Source organism: Panicum virgatum, chromosome 9K, assembly GCF_016808335.1.
Source record: "Panicum virgatum strain AP13 chromosome 9K, P.virgatum_v5, whole genome shotgun sequence".
In the NCBI taxonomy this organism is placed as follows: domain Eukaryota; kingdom Viridiplantae; phylum Streptophyta; class Magnoliopsida; order Poales; family Poaceae; genus Panicum; species Panicum virgatum.
Window position 1 is genome coordinate 56,142,532 of NC_053144.1, and position 26,066 is coordinate 56,168,597.

The window sequence follows — 26,066 nt, forward strand, 5'->3', positions numbered from 1 at the left end:
TAGGATGTATCAACGTCAAGCTCGGTGGAATTCAGGTGAAACTTCCACCAGATATGATAGAAACAAAAGTATCTGTCTGTGTTTACCGTCTTGGCAGAATTTCAAGGCATGACAGATACAGGGACCGGAGAATTCCGCACCTGTCAGGTTGGAAAATTTTCACGATTCGACACCAATAGAGAAAGTCAGAGAAATGGAGTCCATCAAACATATGGATGCCCGAAACCTGGATAAAATATCTAAACTGAATCGTTCATCTTGTTTTGGAGAAGAGCAGCAGTGAGGGTGCACCTCAGGAACGAGAGCAGAGGCCTTCAGCAGAATTACTCAAGAAACACTTGATTCAGACACCAAATAACGGGTACAACATCATCGCATACACAAGGAAAAGCACAAGCATCTCAACAACCAGACATATGAACAGCATTGAAGCTAACAAATTAAACTAGAAATAACATTAAGTTTTCATAAGAGGTTTATGGCTGGACGGACATACAAGTATAAACCAGTTCCAAGTTCCAGCCTTCTTGCAGCTACTGCAAAACCTATATGACAAAGACCTATAGACTCGACAACTTAGGAGACGCTTCATCCATGGAAGCCAAGGAGCACCATGGAGAAATCCAAAGCTTATAGAGAGGTTTTTAAGCCCTACAACTTTATTCTTCAGTAGTACCAATTGGGGCCATCGTTCTTCTGCTGCGCCGCGCCTGGATAGTCGACGTTGCTAGACATGTTGAAACCAGAACCAAACCTGAACTCCGATGTGCCGGTGATGTCGCCCATTTGGCTCCCATAGGGAGCGTCGTCGCGGATGAAGAACTGCTGCTGTGCCGGTTGCTGCTGCTGCTGCTGCACTGGCGCCTGCTGTGGTTGCTGCATCATGCTATTGACATCATCGAACACGCCGTTGCCCTGTCCAAAGAAACCATCATCCATCTGCATCCTCGGGGGCAGCGCATTAGGCCTCTCCATGATGCTGACACTGTCGCTGCTCATGCTCTTGTTCGCCATGAAGTTGTTGTCGTACATGTTCATCAGCTCTGCGATGGACCTCTGGCCGTCCATGGGCAGGCTGAAATCCAGATTGTTCAGCGCCTGGTTAGGTTGGCTGAAGGATCCCTGGAAGGCTTGTGACTGTGGAGGCGGCGGCGGCGGCGGCGGCTTGTTCTCAGAGCTCTGCGGGAGAGGATCGTTGTACTTGCAGGTGTACTGGTGGCTGTTGCGGGCGTTCCGGTCGAGGAATCCGTAGCTGTAGTCGCTGTGCGGGCACTGAACGTTGTTGCAGGTGTACACGCGGTTGTTCAGCATCAGCTCTGGCTCCGCGGCGGCGGGCGCGTTCCTCTTCTGGATGAACTCAACCTCAGCGGTCTCCTCCTTCATCGGCGGCGGCATGAGGAACTTGTCGCTCAGCATAGCCGCGCCAAGGTTGAAGGCGGTTGGGTCGGCGACGGCCGACTTCTGGTCGCCGGCCTCGTCGCCCTTGCACTCGTCAGCGATGTCGACGTCGTACTCGCTTGAGCTGGCGTTGAACGAGATGGCGCTGGCGATGCCGCCGGCAGACGCCGGCGGGCGGGCGCCGGGCTGCAGCTTCAGGTAGAGCTCCTCTTCCTGCTTGACGACCGCCAGCCAGGTGGAGATCTCCTTGGCGGTCATCTTGTCCTGGAGGCACTTGGACTGGCGGACGAGGCGGCGGATCTTCTCGATGTCTGGCGACATGTGCTTGATGACAGCGGTGAGCACGCTCACCTTCCAGGCCTTCTTGAGATCGTGGGGCTTCTTGTAGGGGGGCGGGACCTGGTCCTTGGGGATGCCGAGCTCCGGCCACCACTCCTCGTCGCCGGTGGGCCACCACGGCGGCGGCACGCCCTTCTCCAGCGGGTAGCGCCGCTGCGGGGGGTCGCAGTGCTGCATCAGCGCCGAGAGCAGCGAGCCGAGCGTGGTGTCCTGCAGCTCCTGCAGGGAGTGCGGGCTGGCGGCGCCTGAGGCGAGCTCGTTCTCGGCGCCGGGGACGGCGTTGTCGGCCTGGTACTTGGCGATGGCGGCCGGGCCGTTCCGGTCGAACCGAACCTTCTCCTTCCACCAGGCACGGAGGTTGTCGGAGGCGCCGCTCACCGGCTTGCCCTTCTCCGGGATGATCCCGTACACGAACCCCTGCGCGCGGCACACCTCCATCATCTTGAGCATGTACTTGAGGATGCCGTCCTGCGCGCGGGACATCTTCTTGCGCCGCGCCTGCTCCTGCGACTGCCTCGGCTTGGAGGACCCATCGCCCCCACCGCCGCCGGCAGCCGCCTGGTCCTTGCCGCGGGTCTGCTGCAGCTCCCTGAGCCGCTTCAGCTTCATGCGGTCGCGCCACATGCGGCGCTCCAGCTCCTCGATGTCCTCGACGTCGTCATCGCTGTCGTCCTCCCCGGCATCCGGGAAGCTCTCCGGCGGCGGATCGACAAGGTCGCCCTCGCCCATCACGCACTGGTCGCCGGACGACGTTTGCGGCATCAGCGACCCAAAGCCGAGGTTCTTGTCGCCGTTCTGCTGCAGGAGATCCACGAAATTGTGGACGCCAGGGAACACCATGCCCTGATCCATCATCAGCCCACCTCCCATCATCGTGACCTCAACAGACACGGCGGCAAACTCACTCGCAGTCACAAGGCAGATAGACTTTCCTTCCCTGTACTGCTACCTGTAGTATTCACCTGCACAGGAGCAACAAGCAAGATGAACACGTCAACTGCTGAATGCTTAGAGTAGAATCACCGTGTTACTATCAGTAATTAGGTGCCAAGAGGGTATACATGTGCAACGCGATGGCGTGTAAGTATTAAAATAGGTAATTAAGATGGCTGGGTGAAGCTTATTGTGGCATCTTAATTTGGTAATTACACGATTAGCAATAAGTAACTGCTATCAGTAGTATCACTTAACAGAGGGCTTGTTGCTTTGGCAACATAGATCTACACAGCTACGAGACAATCATGTGGCAGGAAAAAGCAAGCTTGCCTATTGAAGCAACAACCGGGAGTCCAAAGTTAGCAACCTAGCATGTGTTTGGTGAAACAGAACAGGGCCTTGATCTGATCAAAACAATACATGGACACTTCCCCCACAATCCTTGTTCTGAAATTGATCCGGCCAAGACTAACAGGGACCAAATATAGGATAATCCCAAGTGTTTCCACATAAATGAACAGATTACACAGCATGAAAGAGAAACAATACAAGCAAAGAATTGAAGCATGAAAACATATGCCCATAAATAGGTCAACAAAATAGCTACTTCTCATATGGCGGTGCGTAGGAAGAAGCATGTAAAGTTTTCGTCTTTTCCCCTTTTCCTCACAGAGCATGTTGGAACGTATGAAGGAACGCTCTGATTGAATCACAGGGGGGGGGGGGGGAGAAAGGACCAAAAAGCAGGGGTGGAAAGCTTTTCAGATACAATAAAAATAAAATCATTTGTTTATGAATCCATTTATTTTTACCCAGCTAAGCAGGTATGGACAGTTGGGGGCTTGGGAACAAGAACATGTACCCATGTGCTTAACAAAGGGAATCAAAGTCATCTAGAAAAAGGAAATCAGGAGGCAAAATGGAACACATCAATGATGAAACTTTTCCACCTCCAAAGATTAAGCAGAAATAAAAATCTTTTTTTTTTCCTCACGAGGAACAAAGTGTTTCCATCATACCCGGCTGCTATACATTTCCTAGAACAAGCTCCACCACAACCTTACAGCCTTTGACAAAGAACAAGTACTGAGATCCAAGCAACTACTAAAACTCAAAACAAAAGTAGCACAACAGAGATGTACGAAACTCAGGTTTTTGGACGGGAACTGCACCATCATCCTAGGCAGCAGCCTTGGACCTCTACCATGGATTCAGCCGGGCCTTTTCGGCACCAGGACAAAACATCAGGAACGAGGGGAAGGATCAAAGCAGAAAACCCAATCAGGAATTGGCCACCGCAGGGAGCTACAGTTTCCTCACGAAACATCAAAAGAGAAGAAAAAAAAATCTCGCGGAGAAACACATCATAACCCCATCAGATAATCAGCCCACCACCCTCATCGAAACCAGACACCAAAAGGAGCAGGAGAAGAGGAGGATAGCCGGAGACGGAAAGGGGCCAGCAGCCGCACGAAGCACGAGCACACAAGAACAGGGGAGCAGAAAAGGGGAGCGCCGGCAGGAAGAACTCACCTAGCTCCCAGTCTATCTCCCACTTGCTGCTGCTATTTCCCCTGCTGCTCCAGTTTTGCCATGACCTGGGAGAGGCAAGAGGGGAGGTAGGAGAGGAGCGCGGCAAGAGGGAGAGGAGAAGGATAGGGTAGGGGGGGTGGGGGGAGGCGGCACGAGTGGGAGATAAGAACGGGGGCGAGCCGGCGAGGCCAAGGCCCTCTGGCTGGCGCAAAGTAACAGGCAAGTGGTGGTGGTGGGGGGGGGGGGGGGGGTGGGCTGCTTGTGGTGCTTGCCCGCAACAGCGACCGCGCTTCTTTTATAATCCCCCTGTTAAACTAATCGTCTCCTCCCTCCACTCACGAGCCGCCACTGCGAGTTTCTGGGACGGGGACGCCGGTAAGAAAAAAGATCACCGTCACCGGCGTGGCGGCGTTTTTACCGCCAGCACGGGGTGAAAAGAGATTTTGGCTGTGGTGGTGGCGTCTCTGCCGGTGACACGCGGGGCCCGGTCGGTGGCCACCTCCCGGCCGGCGTTTGGCGGGGTCCGAGGAGGATCGGACAGCGCGTAGGGGAGGTACGGACAAAGAGGTGCTAACGGAGGAGGGTGGAGGCTATAGCCGGGAACGAGGGAAGTTACGAATTTGCCCTCGCAGATGAGGCACTCTGGATCGCTTCGGCACGTTTATGGCTCGCGGCCTCGCGCGCTACTATTGTAGAATTGCCGATTGGGTGGAGCTGTTCCATACTGCAGATTGGTTTTGTTTTGCCTCTCCTCTGAGCATAAATGTAGTATAATTCAGATTGTGTGGCTATGTAGACACTTTTCATTTAACCAAGCAATAAAACGTGATCTATTTCATGCACAAATTGTATGTGTTAGTGTCTGTTTATATATAAATTTATACGCGTACATACATTGCTATTGTAACTGGTTACACACAAAAAAAGAATTTGTGTTGTGACAGTTAGATATGTCAAAAGTTTATTTGACAAATATGGGCATGTCTGCAGGAGACGCGTCTTTTTACCCTGGTGCACCGACACCAGAGAAGCATAACGTAGCTTCGCCTCTGCTTGTGATGGTCAAATATGTGAGTTGAATGTAATCTCATATGTTTGTAATGGAAAATTTAGTGTACTTCTTTAATATGTACACCTAAGCTTTGACTATCTTATAATCATAGCATTTATAGCAATTGACGTGTATTAGTTTCTTTTTGTAACGTATCTTTAAAAAACACGACCGGAGGGGGAAGATGTCTCCACTGCATTTCACTAAGAAGTAGCACAACTGGTTTCCGATCACGAAAACCTTGAACCCTAGCTGTGCCAGCGAGAGAGATTGTTTATCGTGCAGCATTCAGTATTTAAGCCCTGGGTGAATGTCACATCTAATTGATGCTCTAACACCGAGCTACAAGCTCATATGCATAACGTATCTTAAAACAAATATAAAAATATTAACTTTACATGGGTTCCAATCTAGATGGATATATTGGTGTGATAGCACAGAAAAACACGTGCTACAAGGTAAAATGATAAGGAAGGAAATAAGGAAGATCGTCATTGCCGAGCGTGATAGGCTCTCCGCTCTTAAAATGAACAAGATAGATTTGCCACACTTAGAAATAGCACCGAATAAAGAAGCAAGCCAACCCATCTTGTTCTTTTGCCATCCATAGGAGACGATGAACATTGCTTCCCAGGCTCAGGTCGAATGAAACCAGCTGAAAATTGTGCTTTCAAAAAAAAAAAGAAAAAAGAAACCAGCTGAAAATCTTCCCAAATCGATGCTAGAGTTTTGTCCGAATCTAGCAATGCACCATCATCCGTTGTCAGTGCCCGCGAAGGGTCCCTGGCTCCCTGCGCGTTCAACAGCACCCGGTCAGGGGGCAAAACGGTCAGGCAAGAGGCAGGGGAACGAGGGCAGAGGACCCTTTTTCACGAAATCCGGTTTAAGCCCGTGTTCAGTTCCAAAATTCAAAATTCAAAAAAAAAAATTCGGCACCTGCATGGAGACTTAAATCTAGACGAAATAAAAAACGCATTGCGACTGCTGTCTGTAAATGGCGAGACGAATCTAATGAACATAATTAGACTGTAAGCAGACGCTAAATTGCTACAGTAATGCTACAGTAAACAACCTCTAATGACTGATTAATTAGGCTCATTAGATTCGTCTCGCGATTTACAGACGAGTTCTATAATTATTTTTGTGATTAGTCTATGTTTAATATTTCAAATATAGAAATATAACTTTTCAAAAAATTTTGCAACGCGCAACCAAAGGACGGGGCCTGACGGCCCTGAAATCCGTCGCCGCCGCCGCCGCCGCAGCAGCGAGACGATCCCACCTGCCCTGCAGCACGACCACGTGCTGCCTTATGGGCTGGGGCCACGTGTGCGCCCGGTGGGTCCTCACGCACCTCGGCCCCGTGTGGTCTGGCCTTTACACGCACGCCCAGCTCACCCGCGTTGGACGCTACTGGCCCAGCTTTCGCGACAACCCGCCGCAACTGACTGACGACTACCGCCAAAAGCAAAGTGCGAACCACCCTCTCCTCTTTTTTTTACCAGGTAAACGGGTCAATGCTCGCTGAATCCACCGTGTTCATACAGTGCTATTCTTACTACTGAATTTGATCCCTTCTGAATTCTCTTAAACACCTACTACGATCATCGAGCTGATTTTTGAGACATCTCTGCATTTCAGAGCATTATTCATGCTGGTAAACGAAGGGAACTGGGTGCCCGGTGGTCCAGATCAATCATTTCTGCATGGACAGCCCCGCGCGATTAGACGGCAGTATCGTAGCAAATCTGTCTCCAGGCAGCCTGTTCGGCCTGCTACCAAATCTGGTGCCGTTTCGGTGTCAATCGGACTCGCAAGGATGCTCAAACAATGCTACACGTGCCAGCGGAGCGGGGTATCAGCACAAGAAGCAACCCATCGGGGCTTCCAGTTTCCCAGCGACGGAGCATGTACTAGTATTGCTAGCACTGGCAGCAGGACCCAATTTCTGATGCTGCGACCCGGCAAAGAACAGGGTTGCATCTTGCAGGCGACCTTCAGCAGGGTCTTCTCCTTGGGGCACTCGTGCGCGTCTGCCCGGGCGACACCAGTCACCAGGGCCACCGCTTGGGCTTGGGCTTACAGATGTGCAGTGCACGAGACATTGATTCTTGTTGAACGAACGGCGATTGGTCAGTGCAGATTAATCGGGAACGGACCATACAGCTGCTTGCGATCCAGGTGAGATGGTATTGGAGTCTGCTCCAGAGCTTGTGTACCCATCTTAATAGTATTTTTGTTTGGACACGTGGTCCTCTGGTATTCGTCGCGCTGACAGGGAAAAAACATCATCTACAAAAGCGTCTAATTTAAATCTGACTGTGCTGGAGTAACGTACACGTGTACTAAGGCTGGGGAGCAAGAGCAGCAATGTACTCCAAATCGTTTCTTAAGTCCGGTAATGCCAGGTTTATTCAGATTAAAAGGGTTGTGCATGTGGACGGCACATCTCGCCTTTGGCCTTGCAGCCAATGGCCGCGCTCCGTCTGTCCTCGTCAAGGTGCTCGACCCGCCCCGTGCCAGCCTTGCCCACGCCGCGGCGGGGGGGCCACGAACTGTGCCGGCCGTGGCGCGGCGGACACCGATCCGGGCCGTACACGTACGCAGGTGGGGAAGACGGCTGGATGGGCCTCGCGGCCGCCCGCCGTGCGCTCCACTCCGTCCGATGCCATCCGCCGCACGTGCTCATCGTTGCTCCCCTGCCGCTGGGCACATGTGTGGCTGTCCCGGCGGTCGCCGCCGGTCCCAGCCACCCGCGCGCCGGTGCGGTAAAACTTAAAAGCTGCAGTACTAGGAACGGTTAATTCCGTCACAGTAACGAAATGATATGCTGCAATAGGTAGTACTGGTTTCTTCGATTTCTTGAAGAAATGGAAATATTTTTTTTCGATTTCTTTAAGAAATGGAAATGTTTTCTTCCAGATGTTGTGGTACTGTGCAGCTGAGATGTTATGAAGTAGTAATAGCACTAAGACCAATTTCAGTGGGAGTGTCATAGACATTAAATTTGCTAACATATACCAATAATATGAGGAGAGAGAAGAGGGGAGTGTCATGAAATATGAGGAGAGGGTCATCACCATGACCCTCTATTGGCACGGTTCTTAAGATTTCAGTCTAGGTAACTGTATCGATGACACTCCCATTGAGACTGGTCTAATAAACCAGTTGACATTTGGGGATAAACGTCTGCGTAGTCAACCACGAACGGCAGCAGAAGCAGTACCATCAGTCGACTAGCTACCCAGGCCAGGCAAAATGCAAAAGAAATCGGAGTCAGCTTGCACGGAGGGACACCGACAGGAACAGGAAGGTTTCCACAGACGTGCAGCTAGCTCAGCGAGCGCCCTCTCTCGGCTTGCTTACGCTAACCCGGCGCATTAATTATCTATTTGCGTCCAAGTCCTAAGCTTAAAATGTAACGAGCTTGAAGCAGATCCGTGCGTGATGCGTCGACGCCTCGCTGGCGGAACCCATTTTTCTGAAAGATATCAGCGCCAGGGCAGGAGATATGATTCTTACGGGTGTTTTGACTCTGAACTGCGCGGCTCATCAGCAGCCTGATTATGCTAACCATTTTTTTAGGGGGTCAATTCAAACAGCTGGTGGTACTGGTACGTACTCTCGTACGTGCGAAGATGAGCAGCTCGTGGAAACAACAGGGCCAACGAAACCAGGGATTTTTTTTTTCTGAAACAGAAACAGCTGCGGTCAACCCGGTTTTGACCTGATGATGCTAATGGTGTGCACAGTGGATGGTGCTGCGGGGCTGGGCGATGCCGTGGACCCGGATGGATGGGGACGGAGCACGCGTCCGCGCCCTGCCGATCTGTGCCACCTCCCTCTGCTTCGGCTCAGGCAGGCAATCTCGTTCCCAATCATGGAGGTAGCCTGCCTTATCTCTGTGGCTGTAGCCATGAATGTCCGGGCCGCCGGCAACCTGGTGCTGGTGAACAGGAAAGCTCCACCGAAGCTCCTCCAAAGAAAAAATAAGCTATTTCTTCAAAAAAGAAAAAGAAAAAAAAGCTCCCTCGGATCCACTCGGACAGAAAAGACATCAGAAGCCATCATCGGAAGGTAGGCTTGTTTGTTTCCAAGAGATTTTTTTAATCCCTGTCACATCAAAAGAGATTTTACTATTTTGAAATATTAAATAAAATCTGTTTATAAATATTTTTTGACAGCTGAGTACTAATTCGCGATACGAATCTAATGAGCCTAATTAATTTATAATTTGCTACAGTGATAATACAGTAACCATCCGCTAATCATGAATTAATATATATCATTAAATTCGTCTCGCAGTTTAGTCTCAGAGTTCTACAATTAATTTTATAATTAACTTTTATTTAATACTTCTAAATATTTAAATTCTCTTTAATGTGATATAGATTAAAATTTAGCATCTGTAACCAAACAACCCGAAACCGAGCAGCGACAAGGGTCTCTTCACAGCCTACGGGAAGACCTACAGCTACGCTACGCCGTGGAGCTATGCGAGTGCGGAAGGTTCGGCTGCCAGATGAAGGTGGATATCGTAGAAAAACCTGCAGATATTTCAGCCCCCCGCCCACTTGCATGTTTCTCGGAGACGAGAACACCGTAGCTGAATGAATACATCGACCTAGGTGGATATCGTAGAAAAACCTGCAGATATTTCAGCCCCCCGCCCACTTGCATGTTTCTCGGAGACGAGAACACCGTAGCTGAATGAATACATCGACCTAGGTTGTGGTCAGGATAACAACTGCTCGGTGCCACATCATGCAAACAGCAAGCTGCTAGTCTTGAGCTTAGTGCATGTAGCTACTAGATAGGTGATACCAAAGTGGATAGGCACAGATATTTCTCGTTCTTCAAAGATCTCAGTCTGCAGGCTTGTTTTTTTTTTTCCGATAGGAAGTCTCTGCAGGCTTGTTATGTTCTCGCCATCTATCCTTACCATGGACGAATTATCTGCACCTTATCTTTTTCAACAAAACTAGAATGAAACTGCAAGCTGTGCATCCATGGTATTCAGCCGCATATTCTCCGAATCCCGCATGCGTGCTCCCAAATCTGCAGCTTCAGTCCGGTCCCCAACTGACCGTGCCACTTGACCCAAAGTAGTGGCTGCAAATCTAAGCTGCTGCGCGCCTGAGCTCTCTTTGCCCCGTCAGTTAGGCAAATTCTCCTCCCCTGAACGTTTGATTCCGACTCACTCGTCCTTGTCTGGCTATATGTGGCGAGTAACCAATTAAGTGGGTTACAGCAAGGGGATAGGCGATGGCAGTGTGGTCTCCAGTCGCTTGCTTTCAGTTTCAGGCAGAAGCTTTCTAGGACCGATGAACCCACCCTGAACAATTTGCTGCAACTAGCAACGGTAAAAGCGACAGCAGATTTCGTGGGATGCTCTACAAAATCCCGCGGGATTCTCTCGAGAACTTTGTGAAATTCTCCATAGGTCGGAACTAAAAATTCTCTTCGGATGGTGTATGCTGTACCCAGGACTGGCAGAATGGTTCTTGCTTGGCGCTTCTCAAGTGTCCTCAAACTATCAGGATTTTGTTTAGATCACATATTACAACTCCGACACTCACAACGCAAGCACACTCACACCCTATGAACACACGTATATAAATTCTACTCCTATGAGCATCTTCGAAGACTGAGCCGGCAAATCCTCGAGATTGACGAAGTCACCACAGACGCATTGCTGTCGACGGGAACATCGCCTACCACTGAATGCACAACGACGTTAAATCTCAGAATATTCGCTCCCATAGAGAATTGAACCTAAAACTTCAAGTGCTACCGAAGCTCTTGTAACTATTAGGCTACAGACGCTTTCGCCTCAAACTATCAGGATTCGGGTCCAAACTTAGATTACTTCATATTATCAAACAAAAAACCTAGATACTTCATCTTTTGCATGTGAGGTCGAAGGGATAACGTAGTTTTATCGGGTGACCGCGACGGGAGGCACTGTCAAATCTCAAGCGCAAGATTTCTCATCAGTCGCTCGGCAGATGATGCCAGGCGCATAACGGCAGAAGGCACGCGATCCGCATTGGCCCGGTGGTTCGTAAAAGGTTTTGCCGGCCCGCGAGGTAAAGATGGTGGAATCTTTACCCGTAAACGAAAAAAAATGTCACAATCACATTGAATATTTTAACACATATATGGAGTACTAAATGAAGTCTATTTGCAAAACTTTTTGCATGAATGGGATGTAAATCGCGAGACGAATTTAATGAGTCCATTTAATCCATGATTTGGAACAGTGATGCTATAGTACCATTCGCTAATTATGGATTAATTAGCATCATTAGATTCGTCTCGCGATTTACAACCCATCTGTGAAAAAAGTTTTGTAAATAAACTTCATTTAGTACTTCAAATTAGTAAAATTCCATTGCAAAATTTTTTTTGCGTTCCCACCAAACACGGCCACTGTTGTGCGCGTGGGCTCCTATGGAATCCTAGCGTCTACTCAATCTTTCGGTGCGTAAGGTCGCTAGCTCGGTTGGTTGAGGGGGTCCAGTGGCACCACCGCGACCGGGGTTCGATTCCCGTGTGGAGCGAATTTCCGGTCCGTGGGGTAAAAAAATCCCCTCGCCTGTTCCCATTTCCAAAGCATGGTTTGGGGTCCGGCCTAACTCACAAGGCGATGGACCCCGTGTACGGGTGGGGCAGGGGGTTCGGAGGTTTTCTTGGTCTGTTGTGAGAAGTTCATTCTACCTTTCAAACAATGCCGTGGGGGCGGTCTTACCCCGCAGGTCAAAGTTTTTTTTTACTCAACCTTTCGGTCACTGTCAGAGTTTCACTTTCATCACCACCATCACGTGCGAAATAGATCCCTGCCTGCTGCTGCCAATTCATGGTCCATGGTCTGCAAAGTGGACGATTCGACCAACGCTGTGGGACTAACTGCCAATTCAGGGTCAGGTCGCACCGATGTAATGGCCGGTTTAGTTTTAACCCCCGCAGTGAACACCATCACGCGCCGTACTCTGTGTGTACTAAGTTCCTTCGCGTCTAGTGCCACTTCGTTTAACGATCTAGTAGTGGATCTGAGGAGCAGTTGAGCGTTAAGCACGCGGTGATAACTTGGGCCTGGGATCAGCTCCGGCCTCCAGGACCGACCGACCCATCCGGCCGCCACTCCCCCCCTCTAAAGTGCGGTGCCGGAAGGAGCAGCAGGACACGCCGCGCGCCCCCAGCCCCACGCCCACGCACTCGCGGGGTGGACCAGCATCTCGGCGCTTTCCCCGCCCGGCTCTGGCCCTCTCTTTCCACTGCTCCGCGATGCCGAGCTCTGAAACTTTTTGAGGTGTCGGCAGGAGCCGTGGTCACTTCGCGTCGCTTTCCTTTCCACTTAGGGTATAGCCTTTTCTTTTCCTTTTTTTCTTTTTTGAAACGAACCTTAGGGTTTGAGTTGTAGGTTTTGAAAAAAAATTTCTGGAAAGCTGCTGGTAGCTTTTCAAACTATAGTAAAGAACTTTGTTGTTTGTTTAAGTTTCTAGCTTTTCACGCTCAAAAAGCTGCCCGGAAGCTCAAACTAATAGGATCTTAGCGTTCGAACAAAATCATTATCATAGAGTTTTCGTGAGCCCTAGGAATTGGTCTGAGCCTTTTTTTAAAAAAATGGTATGAGACTTTGAACCGTTCAAACGCATAGATCAAATGGCTAACAATGCGTGCTTGCCACTTGCCATTGCGGCGGCTCCACCATTAGTCACGGATCAGAGGCACCAAACCACTTACGTAGGGTACTAGTTTTTTTTTCTTAGAAAGATATCTCAAAATCTCCCCCGAACTACTTACTGCTCACTATTGCTAAAAGCATCTAAAAGCGTATAATATTTTTTTCAAAATATCAAAACACGTATTATTTTGTAAATGATAGGCATAAATATTTTGTAATGAACTACTCAACTGTAGGGCAATGATCATTGGTCACCACCCCGAGATTGTCCTAGACATAAAGGTCATCCTAGTCGTTCTTCCATTTCCTACTTATGTAATATAAAATAAAAGATTTGACTTGCTGTTTCATCATTCTCTCTCAGATTATGAATGGTGTAGTTGAGAACACGTGTTTTCTCATCTTGAAGACTTGATTGCCTTGAAAAGGACACACAATGGAAGTCAACTAGAAGAAACTTTGCCCAGCTGCCTGAGCAGTATTGCCAAAGGATGGTACTGACGGTTGGGACATCGTACTATTATTTCCAAGCTTATGCTCGTATACGTTTTCTTAATCCATTTCAAGTTATTTGTTAAAAAGTTCCATTTCAAATTAAGGTGTATCATCACCAATTCTTTTTTTTAACTTTTAAGTATATACTAGCCTATCAATAACCCGTGCTACAGCACATGGCTAATTAAAATTAATATAAAAATAATACTTATAGTTAATAATTATAATTATCTATCTCATGCCCTCTTTCATCTATAAAATATTCTAATGGAAAAAGGTAACTGGCGACCAGTCGCGCTCCTAGACGAGCGCGCGACCGCCTAGCTCAACAGACCGCGTGCAAAACCGGCCCATCTATCCCCCACCGCATTCCGACTGGTCGCACGACCCGCCCGCGACGCGCGCGCCGACGCCGCCGCCGCCGCCGGCCCACCGCCGGGTTAGGGTCCGGGTTGCTGGGGGAGCTTCATCCCCGGCAGGCCTAGAAGGGGTCGGCGTTATCCCGGTCCTTCATGAAAGGTCATTCACAGCCACATACACTTCCCCAGATCTGCCTGTTGTTGCTCGCCAATCAGTAATACTCCAGTATCCCTTGGCTTTCAAGAAGGCTGCCGGCCTGCTTGAAGGAAACGACCTCCCTTGACCTGCTCGCTATCCACTGCTCCGAGATAAAAATTCACATGCCTGTTGCCGCCATCCTGCCCAAAGGGAGCAGGCCAAGTGTGCAGGTTCTCTGAACAACTGCCAGGGCGGTCGCACGCTGCTCGGAGCGGCAAAGTGGAGGCCGCGCCGGCCGCCGCGGCGGTTGCCGATGGCCACTTGGCGTTGGCGGCCGCGCTGCCCCCCGCCGGTCAGGCACCCAGGCACGCGCTGCGCCGGGGGCTCCCGTCCCGTTCCGTGGCGTGGATTCCCAGAGGGGATTACAGGCCCTCGCGTCGCGCATGGGGATTCCGATTTGCTGTCTGAATCGCGTGCCCCGTGGCTGGCTCGTCTACGTTCACTGCTCATCAGATGAGCTTGCTTGGGGTTGTGGGGTGGTGTTGCGGGTGATCTTTGCTGATTGGGTGATGGCTGACTCGATGGGGCTTCGTTGGAGTGGCAGCTCTGGACTTCTGGTCGGTTCATGCACGCACACTGCCCTGCGTGACTTCAATATGCGAGTCAGGAGCACGCTTGAGTAGTTGGTTCATGCACGCACACTGTATTTGCATCTCCGACAGAACAAAATGCTTCATTTTCTGGATGTAGCGCAAGAAAAAGAACGATTTGCACATCTATTTTACAACTCGGGAGCAATGTAGAACCTAAAAAAACAAATCATCCGAAAATACTGACGCTAAGGGTTTGGTTGGATCTAAGGACTAAATTATAGTCACTATCACATAAAAAAGAATTTTACTATTTTAAAATATTAAATAAAATCTAATTATAAAATAATTGCAGAACATTGGAGCTAAACTATGAGACGAACGTAGCAAGGTATACTAATATGTAATTAGATGATAATTACTGTAGTATCACTGTAGCAAATTATGAATTAATTAGACTTATTAGAGTCATCTCGCGAATTAGTACTCATAAATATATTATATTTAATATTTTAAAATAGCAAAAAAAATTGATGTAATAAGAGTTAAAAAAAAAGTCTAAATTGCGCAGCTAAGGGCGCGTTTGGTTACCTGCTTCTGCGCGTGCAAGCATCCGTAGATGCAACCTCTTGCTGTTTGGTTGCTGTGAGCCAGGCTCTGTGTGTACAATGCTGGTGTTTGGTTGCCTGCACCGAGGCTGGGAGCAAGGCTCGCACGATGTTTAAAGCACCCTCAGCCAGGCTTCGCAGATACGAGCAAATTAGTCGCATCTTGGGAGCCAGGCTCCGCCAGTGCTGGCTCACGCTGCCTGGCTCGCGGGAGAAGTGAACCAATCGCGCCCTAAGGTGCGCTTGTTGCCATGTGCAGTTGCCGGTCGCAGCGGACGAGCGCGCTGCTAGCTCGTCAAAAAACCATCGACCCGTGGCCAAGTGACAACCTGTTCGGCACGACACCGCGATGTGGCACGTGCATGTTCGGGGAAGGGGGCGCGCTCCGGCACGTGCTCATCGTGCTCCCAGGCCAGAACCATGTGTGGCTGTCTCGGCCTCGGCCGTAGCGCCAGCCGGTCCCAAGCTGAAGTCCCAACCACCGGTGGTGACCGGCCTGCGTGGTCCGCGCCTCCGCGGTGAAATTCTGCTAGTACCACTTATTCAAGAAAAAAAATTTCTGCTAGTACCTGCCGCTAGAGAGGACAGGAAGCACAGGGCAATGGTTCGATGCTCATCCGACAGATCACTTTTCCTCGTCTCGTGCACAACAGTTTTGCAGAAATAGTTGTGGAACAGAAGGAGAGATGGGTTCGTACAGGTTTATGATTGCGCTCCCTCCATTTAAAATTGTAGTTTATTTTTGGCAGAAGTCTACTTAATCCCTCCAAATATTGACATTGGTACACATGACCCCAGCTACTAAACTGGATATTACACCCCTAAACTATTATAAACCGGGCACTTGACCCCCTATGGTGGTTTTTCATGGCGGTTTTGGAGACGTGGCAGGTGAGGTGGACCAGACTTATGCCGTGGACTAGACTTGACGCCGTGGACTGGCTGAGGTGAAAAAAGTATGCATCTTTGACTGTCTGGCATGTGGGACCGTTCTTTTGGCGGGAAGGGTCTGCTCTTTCCCGCCGGGCTCTGCGCCCCTGGCGATATAATGGCGGCGGGAGGCTTTAGGAGAAGAGTAGCGGGAGGCTTCAGGCAAGAGTGAGGGAGGGACGGAGCGAGGGAGAGGGAGAAGCAGTGGCCATGGCGTCCTCCTCAAGCTCATCTCGGGAGTCCAGTAGGAGCCAAGTCGGTAGCGGGGAGCAGCAGGCGCCAGTGCCGTACAGAGTTGGGCCATCCGCATACCGGCCGCCGGTGAGGTGCCAGTGCAACCAGATGGCGCCGTGCTGGACGACGTCGAGCGATGAGAACCCCGGTCGGAGATACTATAGATGCCGTTATGGATTGGTAAGGAACTTTTGGTTGTTTTGGTTTTGTCCGGGTTTACCTTCTCTGAATTTTTGCCGGGTTTTGCCGTCTTCCCCTTTGTGCAGACGCCGGGTGATTGTGGTTTCTTCAGATGGATTGATCGTCAGGCGACTCCATATGAGCGGCCTTTACTTTGTGATCTGCGTGATGCTATTCGGCAAATGAAGAGGGAGAAAGCAGAGGAGGAGCAACAAATGCAGTTGGCGCGGAGGCAGCTTAGTGACCAGATGCAGGTGATCCAGCAGCTGGAGAAGGACAAAGATGAGCTAAAGAAGAAAATGGAGCAGATGGAGTTGAAACAAGGCAAGAATGGTTGGTTGTGTTTGATCTATGTTGTAGTAGTTCTGTTAGGCTTGTGGTTTGGACTAGTGTACAGTGCACTATGACTGGTGGTGCAGCTGTGTGTGTTGTGCATCAGTGAATGCAGATGCTTATTTTGTGTCAGCTCAATGACAGCCTATGTATGAACTTATGTACATGTTGAATCAGCTTATGTATGAGCTTATGTTGAATCAGTGAACTTATGCATGAATTAGGCTAGTAGCAATTCCAGCATTTCATTGCAGTGCACCACCATATTTACAGCAGTAATGCAGTGCATAGTTCATTACCGCATCACCATATTTACAGCAAAATAAGGCGGCACAAGTGTTCATCATCAGACCTGCTTTCACCTTAAGCATCATTCACAGCTTAACCTTACACCAAAAGAGAATGTTCCTACTACCTAGTCATGTATTTAGTAGTTATCACCAAACAACAGGTGCTACAGTCTTGAGCCACTGCGCCTTGGGATACTCTTCCTTGCCTGCTGAGATGACTCAGCCCTTGGAGTTTGCTGAGATGATGGAGCCATTGAAGCTTGCTGAGATGATGGAGCCCTTGGAGCTTGCTGAGATTTGCAACCCTTGGAGCTTGCTGAGATGGTGCAGACCTTGGAGCTTTTCTTTGACCCTACAAGCTCATAAAGATGTTAGCTTTGTACATGTCGAATTACAAGAAGAAACAAATATGTGACAGTTTGCACTTACACTTGGCAAAGGGTCTGAAATACTAGCTTCACTTTGTTTTCTCTTCCTATTGGCATCCCTCTTGATGTGTGTATTTTTCTTTTTGCCTGCTTGCTTGTTGTAAGGGCATTTTCTGATGTTGTGAGTAGTTTTCTGACATAAGCTACATTTCATCTTGATCCCAACCCTACTCATCTTTGTGCCTGTTGGCTTCTCACCAACCTCTTTTGTTCTCTTAGTTTTCTTCCCGCCTGGCATTTTCACATAACCAGGAGGGTCTGGCCTTGGCATGTCAGAAACAGGCCAACTATGTTCCCCTTCGACAGGTTGCAAGCAAAACTGATAGGTCTTCATGTACTGTGAGATTGAGTAACAGGGATCTATGTACTCATCCAAACTCTTTGAGGAGGTGTAGATAGCGCTGATTGCATGTGCACATGGAAGACCTGATAGTTGCCAGTACCTGCAGCTACATGTTCTCTTGTCTAAGTTGACAGTCCATTTCATCTTATCCTTTTCCTTCACCTCAAAGCCATTCTCTCCATTCCATAGCACATAACAGCCTGCTGACCTGTCAATGTTGAGCTTCAATTTCTTAAACACATTAGGACAAATTGTGCCAGTCTATTTCTCTGCCTTGGCCCTATTTTGTTGAATTCTGACCATCACTTTGGCCCTTATAGTCTCATTCATAGAAATGACACGTAAGAATCGAGAATCCATGATGGAGTTGTTAAATGACTCACACATGTTGTTATCCACCGAGTCACAATTGGAGCCTAGCTTGAAAAAAAGCTCTGCTCCAATGCTCAGGGGAGGTCCTCATCATGTCCTTAGTCCCTTATGGAGTTTCTTGAGCTAACTTGGTCTTATTGTAGTTGAATATTATCTGACAAGATGACTTTGCACACCTCCAAAAATTTTTTTGAAGCTTCTGTCCTCCATACTGTTTCCTCCAATTGGCATAGATGTGCCTTGCACACATCCTATGTGATGCCCTTGGAACCAACACACTGACAGCTTTCAGTAGTCCCTGTTATACTGTGGCAAAACCGCCCGACATAAACGGCTTAAGTGCGCTAACCATCATTTCAAAGACAATTAGGTTTAACTCGCACATCAGACGGAGCACATCGGCAACCCGTCGGGTAAAATCCCGATGAAACCACTTAAACCTGGATCGAACAAAGCAGCATAACTCACGCGAAGGCGAGTCCAGAGATTATAACACTTCACAATATATTACAACACAGAGAGTTTAACATAATTTTAGGATTACAAACCAAGTTCCATACTTAACAAAGTGCTCTGTAGCCAACCTAAAAGAAGTTCACCAGGGTCCTTTATTTTAGCGGAAAATAAACACAAGAACTAACGACGATAGGGGTGTCACGATGAAGCCCGATTCATGACATCACTCGTTCTTGTCATCGTTGGCCGGGGACGTATCCCATTCCACGGACCAACCAGGTGGGAGAGTGCAGGGCCAGGTCAGACTAGCAATCATATCCTCAAAGGTTTCACCTGAAACAAAATTAGAGCCACAACAAGGCTGAGTACACTAATACTCAGCAAGGCTTACCCGACCGAGGGTATACTTAGCCCATTATCTAGACATACTAGGCTTTTGGCTTGAGGAGTTTGTTTTGCCGAAAAGCAATAAAGAATAGATCCTTACTTTCAAATTTTAGCCTCAAAGTTCTAGTTCAATTATCCAGTCTAAACGAGCATGTATCCAATAGCAAACATGGTGGGAAAAATAATTATCTTTCAACAATCAACCATATTCATCAGCACTATGTTCCTCTTCTTACTCTATGTGGTAAAAGGATCAAGCAGTCTCAATAACCGGTGAGAAACGGACGATTCGAATCGAATTTGTTAACCTGGCCAGGCAGACCTAAACACACGTCACGTGGTTACTCCCAGAGTCACACGTGCAACTTTTCCCTTCAATTCCCACTTCACGGAACAGGCCCACCGCCCTTGACTATAGAGCCCGGCTCTGCACCCGTCATTAGCTAGATGACAACGACGTCAAGATGGTGGGGAGTATATTCCGGCCGCGGTTCAATCCAGTACTTAAGCTTACCGATTACCATATTCTCGACATGTGATTAGTACGTTCAAACGCTTAACCACCACTTCCACACACTGCGGCCTTATCACTTTTCACTAAACAGACGGGGCATCCCGAGTATCACGACCCCGCCCGTAGACCTTATAATTGTAGTAAGTAGTAAACAACAAACTCCTATAATTTCTCGCGAGTGACAGGAAATCACTCGACTTCTACCGAACCATTAGCATAGCTAACTGGCGACCTACACATACTAGTGTTCAAGCATCGGTACCTAGGATCATGCAACTAAGGTTCCAATCAACTTCTGGAAACTGAAATGCACAAGTAGATAGGAACAATAATAAGTTGCATAAATTTAAAATATAAGAACATGCTCCGGGGCTTGCCTTACTGGGCGTAGCTAGTCTTGGGCTCTTCCGGATTGGAGTTCGGGTCTTCAGTAGCTTCAGTTAGATTCACTTGAGCTTCACGCTGCTCACTCTCGGACTCGGGCACTAGCTCGTATGTTCCGTCAGCGAGAGTAGTAGTATCTATATGGGATGCACATGGGTGAGTTGTTGTGATGGTAATAATTTATGAATTATTTCATAATAAAGGTGTAATCCAACAAGACTCAAATTAGAAAATAAAACACTGTCATTTTTCTTTCATTGGGTAGTCATTTATAGAGTAGAAAACAACATTAGTTAGTTCATAAAGTCAAAGTAGGGTTTTCATCATATACCAAAATATACAAAAGTTGTTTCCTTTAACAAAACTAACGATAACATGCTTTGTCCAAAACTATAGTTACACATAGTTTCTGAGGTTGAAATTCTTATTTAGTGTACTTCATAAAGTATAGATCTTGCTGTAAAGATTTGAGGAAATTTTCATGCAGCAAAAAAATTATGAAAAACTATATACACAGTCACTCCTAGGATATGAAACTATTTATACAGAATAAACCATGCAGGTAATGGTGCCAAAAAGTTTACTGAGTCGTGCCACACTTATGAGGAGTCCACTGTTAATTTTTCAGTTTTTATGGAGCAGTACACAGAGCATGAAAAATGAGACAAACTTTACTAGCAATAATGCAAACTTATTTCTACAGAGGGTTGTACTTAGTTTCTGAGTCTCAAATTTTACCAGAAGAATCATACACTCAACTAAAGCCTATAGTAAAAATATTAGATTTTTCTATGTAGAGGAGCTATTTTTCTCAATTTAGCACTCTTATTCATGGCATAATTGCTTGAGCAGGTTCCACTCAAGTAAAAAGTTCTAAACTTTTTCTACAACATTTAAAAAGCATAAAAACATTACTGTAAAAGTTTCAGCCTCTAAATCAAAGCATAACAGCCATAAGAATTTAGATTCATTTATCCATGGCATAAAGCAAGGTCTATTAAAAACTAAAGCTAGATTTTTCCTATAGTCATGAAACTTTTACGCAGAGCTACTCTATTTTCTAGTACACCACTGTCCAAAAATCAGAACCAGCACATACATACAACTTGAGATACATTAAATGCTAACTATTCTTTTTATTTTAAATAGAGCAAAAACTATTGAGCAAAAGAAAAAGTGCATGTAACACTTATAGATCTAGTGGCAATGAACTCAGAACAACTGAGTTTGCATTTTTCCGATTTTTCTACAATTTTTAAATGAATTTACAAGCTCACTGAAAAATTGGAGAAAACCTAGACACCCAATTACAAAGGGATCCCTGGTCCTTTCATATATGCCCCTGGAGGCTTAAAAGAAATTGCAAAATGGCCTCTGGCCGGAGACAGAACAGGGGAGGCGGCGGCGCTGGGATTTCCGGCGAGCTCGCTCGCCGGCGGCGAGGGCCCTGTGGGGGAGAGGCAAGAGGAGGGCGAGCTCTACCTCTGGGTGGCTCGGGTGGGTCTCGGGATGGCCGGAGGCGGCTCCTCCGCGGAGCAGGGGCTCCGGCAGTGGTGGTTGGCGGCGTTCCGGCGAAAGGCCGGCGAGGTAGGGGTGATGGGGAGGACGGAGAGCTTCACTGGGCCAATAGGAAACTGTTTGTGAGGTCTATTAGGGCCAAGGAGGACCGGAGGAGGGGGCTCCGCGGCGGCCTAGGGGGCGGCGGCGGCCATGGTGGGCGGCGGCGGTCGTTCCCAGGCAAAGGGGCACGCGTGCTCGGCTCTCGAGCTCAGGAGGGGAGAAGGAAAGGGTGAAGACGTCTCTGAGCTAGCAGAAAGGGTCTAGGCGGTCAAGGGCGAGAGAAGGGGCGATGCGCAGTCCGCCGGCTTGGCGCGGCGTCACCGTGGCGCTTCGGCGGCCAACCTCGGCGTGTGCGCAGGGGACGGCGCCGCGTGGCGAGACCGAGCGGATTGGGGGGCCGGTTTGGGAGAACCCAGTGGCGTGGAGGCGAGTTTGGCCGGGGAGGATGGCGCGTGGCCGGCGGCCTCGGCTCGGCCGGCGCAGAGCAGGGGAGGGGGAGAGGGGGGGGAGAGAGAGTAGAGAGAGAAAGAGATTTGACTCAAATTTGCATTTTTCTTAAAATTTCTTACAAAAACTTAAAAATCTCCAAAACTAAAAGTTGTGCAAAATTTAATTCCCTACAACTTTGGTTTTAGAAAAATATTCATTTGAGCTGTATTTTGAAAAGTGTTTTCAAACCTATTTCACTAGTGTTTGAAATTCAAGCATCTCATTTGTTTGAAAGTTGAATTATACACAAGATTTTTAGTGCGCCATTTTAGCACTACTTAAGGGTACATTTTGATCCTATATGCCTCATGACAAGTTGAGCATTTTTTTATAAAAACAAACATAAAATTTAAAGGTTGTATGCCTACACATACACATACACTTTTATATATGCAAGAATGCATTATTTCGAATTTACTGGCAATTATGCTTAATGTTGTATGCATGACGTTGATTTAGCAATTTAATCAACTAGGGTGTCACAGCTACAAATGCAACAATTTCAGCTCTCTATGAGTTCATGAACAGACACACAGGCAACAAAATTAAAAAGTGCAATGTACAAAAAGGTTACCTTTTGTTGGTCAGAAATGAGAACCCATCCTTCCCCTCCATTATTGATATTCAAGTCTTTTTGAAGCAAACCAAGAAACCAGTACCAAGAATCATATGTCTCCGGTTCGACATATGCCCATGCAAAAAGGTACATCTGATTGTTGGCATCCCTTGCAATGGCACATAGCAACTCACCATTGGTTGCACCCTTCAAAAAACACCCATCAAGTCCAATTACTCTTCTACAACCAACTTTAAACCCCTTCTTACATGCATCAAAGCACACATAGAATCTTTGGAATATTTTCTTCAGAACAATGTCAGGGTTCAGCATCACCACCACAGTACTACCAGGGTTGCTTCTTTCTAATTCCAATTTGTAGTCATACATCTTGGAGTACTCTCCTTTGGTGCAGTCCAATGCTTCTTGCAGAACCAAAGCTTTTGCTCTCTTGCACTTGGCAAGGGACACATCACAGTGGAATTCAGTAAGTACAGACTGTCTAATTAATGCAACCTTCCATGTGGGGTTGTCCCTGATCTGATCCTTAAATTTGTTAGCAATTCTCCTTAAGGTCACCAGCTTGTTATCCCTTCTGGGTGGGCAGCTATGATCATCAACAAAGGTCACTACTTTGAACCATTCAGACCTACTGGTATTAGATCTATATATCAGCCACTTGCACCCTTTCCAAGATCATACAGTTTTTATCCTATTCTTCTCATCTTTTGGAAACAACAAAAGCCTGTGTGTTCTTAGTCCATACTTCACAAGAGCTCTCTTGAAATGTTTGCTTGACCTGAAATCCATGCCAAGACTAAACACTGGTACATGAGCTTTACTGTCAAACCTGTTCTCAGTACTCTTCCACCTAACAGCCTCCCCTTCACTATCCTCATCATATGAGTAATCATCACTTGAGTTCATATATGGACTGTCATAATCTTTTAAGTTCTCTTCTTGTTCTGATCCAACTAAGTATTTGCCTTTCATCTCCATCTTCACTTGCTTGGCATACTGTCTGACTTGTTCTGCTTCATCATCATCTCCAGAGCTGTTCTCATCTTTTGATTGATAGTCATCATCATCATCATCATCATCATCATCATCGTCATCATCATCATCAGAACTCTCTGAACTACTACCATCTGTCTTTCCCTTGTCTGCAGCCATAGGTTTAGGAGGTGACTTGTAGAATTGTCTGAATGAATCCAAGTCCTTGACTCTTTGCTTCTCTGGGGTTGTGACAACATTGGTAAGCATGGATGCAGGAACATCAATATCCATTTCCTCTGCTTCATCCAATGCCCAGTGTGTAGCCTTTTCCTCCTCAACTTCTACCACCTCCTCAACGTATATATCAGCAACTCCACCATCAGTAATGTGTTGAGCAATCTCACTGCAAGACTTGTCATTATATAGCAATCTCATCCCTTGACCCATTTCCATTCCTGGAGGCAACCAATGGAACTGAACTCCACCATAGCATGTCACATGATCTGCAAGGTGACCTTCAATCTCCGGTAAAGAAAGCTTGTCAATTTCAATGTGAGACATTGCTGTTCCCCCACCAAAGTACTGCAGGTGTCCCCCAACTATCAAGAACTCCCCTCCATAATGAAATATGATAGCTATATACTCTAAAAGATCCATTCTGGTGAAAAAACCTTGTTTAATCACCAAACAGCACGCAAAACAACCCTAAATTAAGAAAATTCACAACTCCTAGTTAACCCTACTGTCCCAACAAAATCGAGCCAAATCGATCGAAACCAACAACCTTTATGGACAACTTTGACCACAAATTGATGGCCTAATCCGCGGTAAATCAAAACCCCACCAAAACCCGCACTGACATAACCCATGCCCTAGTCGATTCATCCTGAATAACAACGGGAGAATACTGCAGAGAAGGAGTAGCAACCCCTCACCTGTTCTTTTCCACCACGAAGATCAACCTGGTCTTGTCCCAATCATCAGCTCGCCGTCTGCTTCACCGGAGAGAGGCGGCGGAGACAGAGAGAAGGGATGCGAACGGGCGGAGGGGGCGGAGAGAGCCCGAGTCCCTTTTCTCAGACTTGTTCCATCACTGACAGAACGATCCCACATGCTAGCCAGTCAAAGATGCATACCTTTTCCACCTCAGCCAGTCCACGGCGTCAAGTCTAGTCCACGGCATCAAGCCTGGTCCACCTCACCTGCCACGTCTCCAAAACCGCCCTTGAAAACCACCATAGGGGGTCAAGTGTCCGGTTTATGATAGTTTAGGGGATGTAATACCCGGTTTAGTAGCTGGGGGGTTATGTGTACCAACGTCAATACTTGGGGGGGGGTTAAGTAGACTTCTGCCTTTATTGTCAGATTTATCCAATGCCAAACTTCTGTAGTTTTGATAAAGTATGCAAAAATGTACAAATTTCTATAAGGTCATGCGATAATATTTTTCAACACCGTGATGTTAATATATTTTCTATAAACTTAATTAAAATTCAACAAATTTATTATAGTAATAGAGGAATGTTAAAATAATCCACCATGTTCGCTGAGAGAGTCTAGAAATCCTCACATCAATCTAAAAAAAAGAAGAAGAATTAGCACCGTTGAATTTTATGAAGATCTATAACTCAAGAGTCCATATCAAATACGATTTATAAATAGTTAATTTTAAATTTAAAAAATTAAAGAAATTTAGGATATGATCACAGAGTCCATACCAAATATAATTAGTAAATAGCTAAATTCGGAATTATTTACCAATGCAAATGGAGATCACCCCTAGCAACAACGAGAAGAATCGAGATGGTGATGTTTTGCTTATGTACCATTGTCATTTGTTGATGGTCGAGAGCTACAACCATTGTGGAGTAATGATGCAAGTTTAGAATAAAGCAACTTAAAAATCGATGCCTGACATGCACGTCCATCCATAGAAAGTCACGGGTGGTGTTCAAAAGTAATGACATGTCATATTAGTAATGCATCTTCAATTACCATAGTACAGCGGGTAAAAATTCTTGGGAGCATAATAGAGATAGCTACACCCTGAAGGATAATGAAGAGAAAGTATATTATACTTAGTTATATATTGAACCACTTCTCTAAATCTTCCTCTACAACTCTAGGGATAATTTATTTATCATACACGGTAACTAGAACACTTAAGAGAAATTGTACATGGCAAGTATTTTTTTGAAAAAAATAATATTCATGTCAAAATAAAATATATAATATTTAGTTACTTTCAATAAATGCCCAAAGGATGTTAGTTACTTTCAATAATAAATATATAATATTTAGTTACATTCATTCACTTTTCTTCTAAATTATTATAAAAAATATCACAAAATCTAATAAAGAAAAAAAGATTACAACCATGTCTGAACCACGACCATTAGGGAAAAACAATTACAAAGATACAAGTAAAAAAACTATTCGCATTCAATTTTTTAAAAGTAAAAATTCCAAAAGTGTTGGA

The 26,066-nt window shown here is 47.0% G+C and overlaps 1 protein-coding gene across 1 annotated transcript; it reads right to left on the reverse strand.

Moving 5' to 3' along the window:
* Window positions 1–323: 323 nt before the first annotated feature.
* On the reverse strand, window positions 324–4,436 carry LOC120652519 (protein ETHYLENE-INSENSITIVE 3-like 1a). The gene is made up of 2 exons (XM_039930372.1): window positions 4,207–4,436; window positions 324–2,699 (listed from the first exon to the last, which is right to left on the reverse strand). Exon 2 carries the CDS (start codon window positions 2,608–2,610, stop codon window positions 667–669), a length of 1,944 nt encoding a protein of 647 aa, XP_039786306.1. The 5' UTR covers window positions 2,611–2,699; window positions 4,207–4,436; the 3' UTR covers window positions 324–666.
* Between the last annotated feature and the right edge of the window lie 21,630 nt (window positions 4,437–26,066).

What these genes read in the sequence shown, in the direction of transcription:
- LOC120652519 (XM_039930372.1), bottom strand. Translation starts at nt 2,610, where the DNA reads ATGATGGGAGGTGGGCTGATGATGGATCAGGGCATGGTGTTCCCTGGC.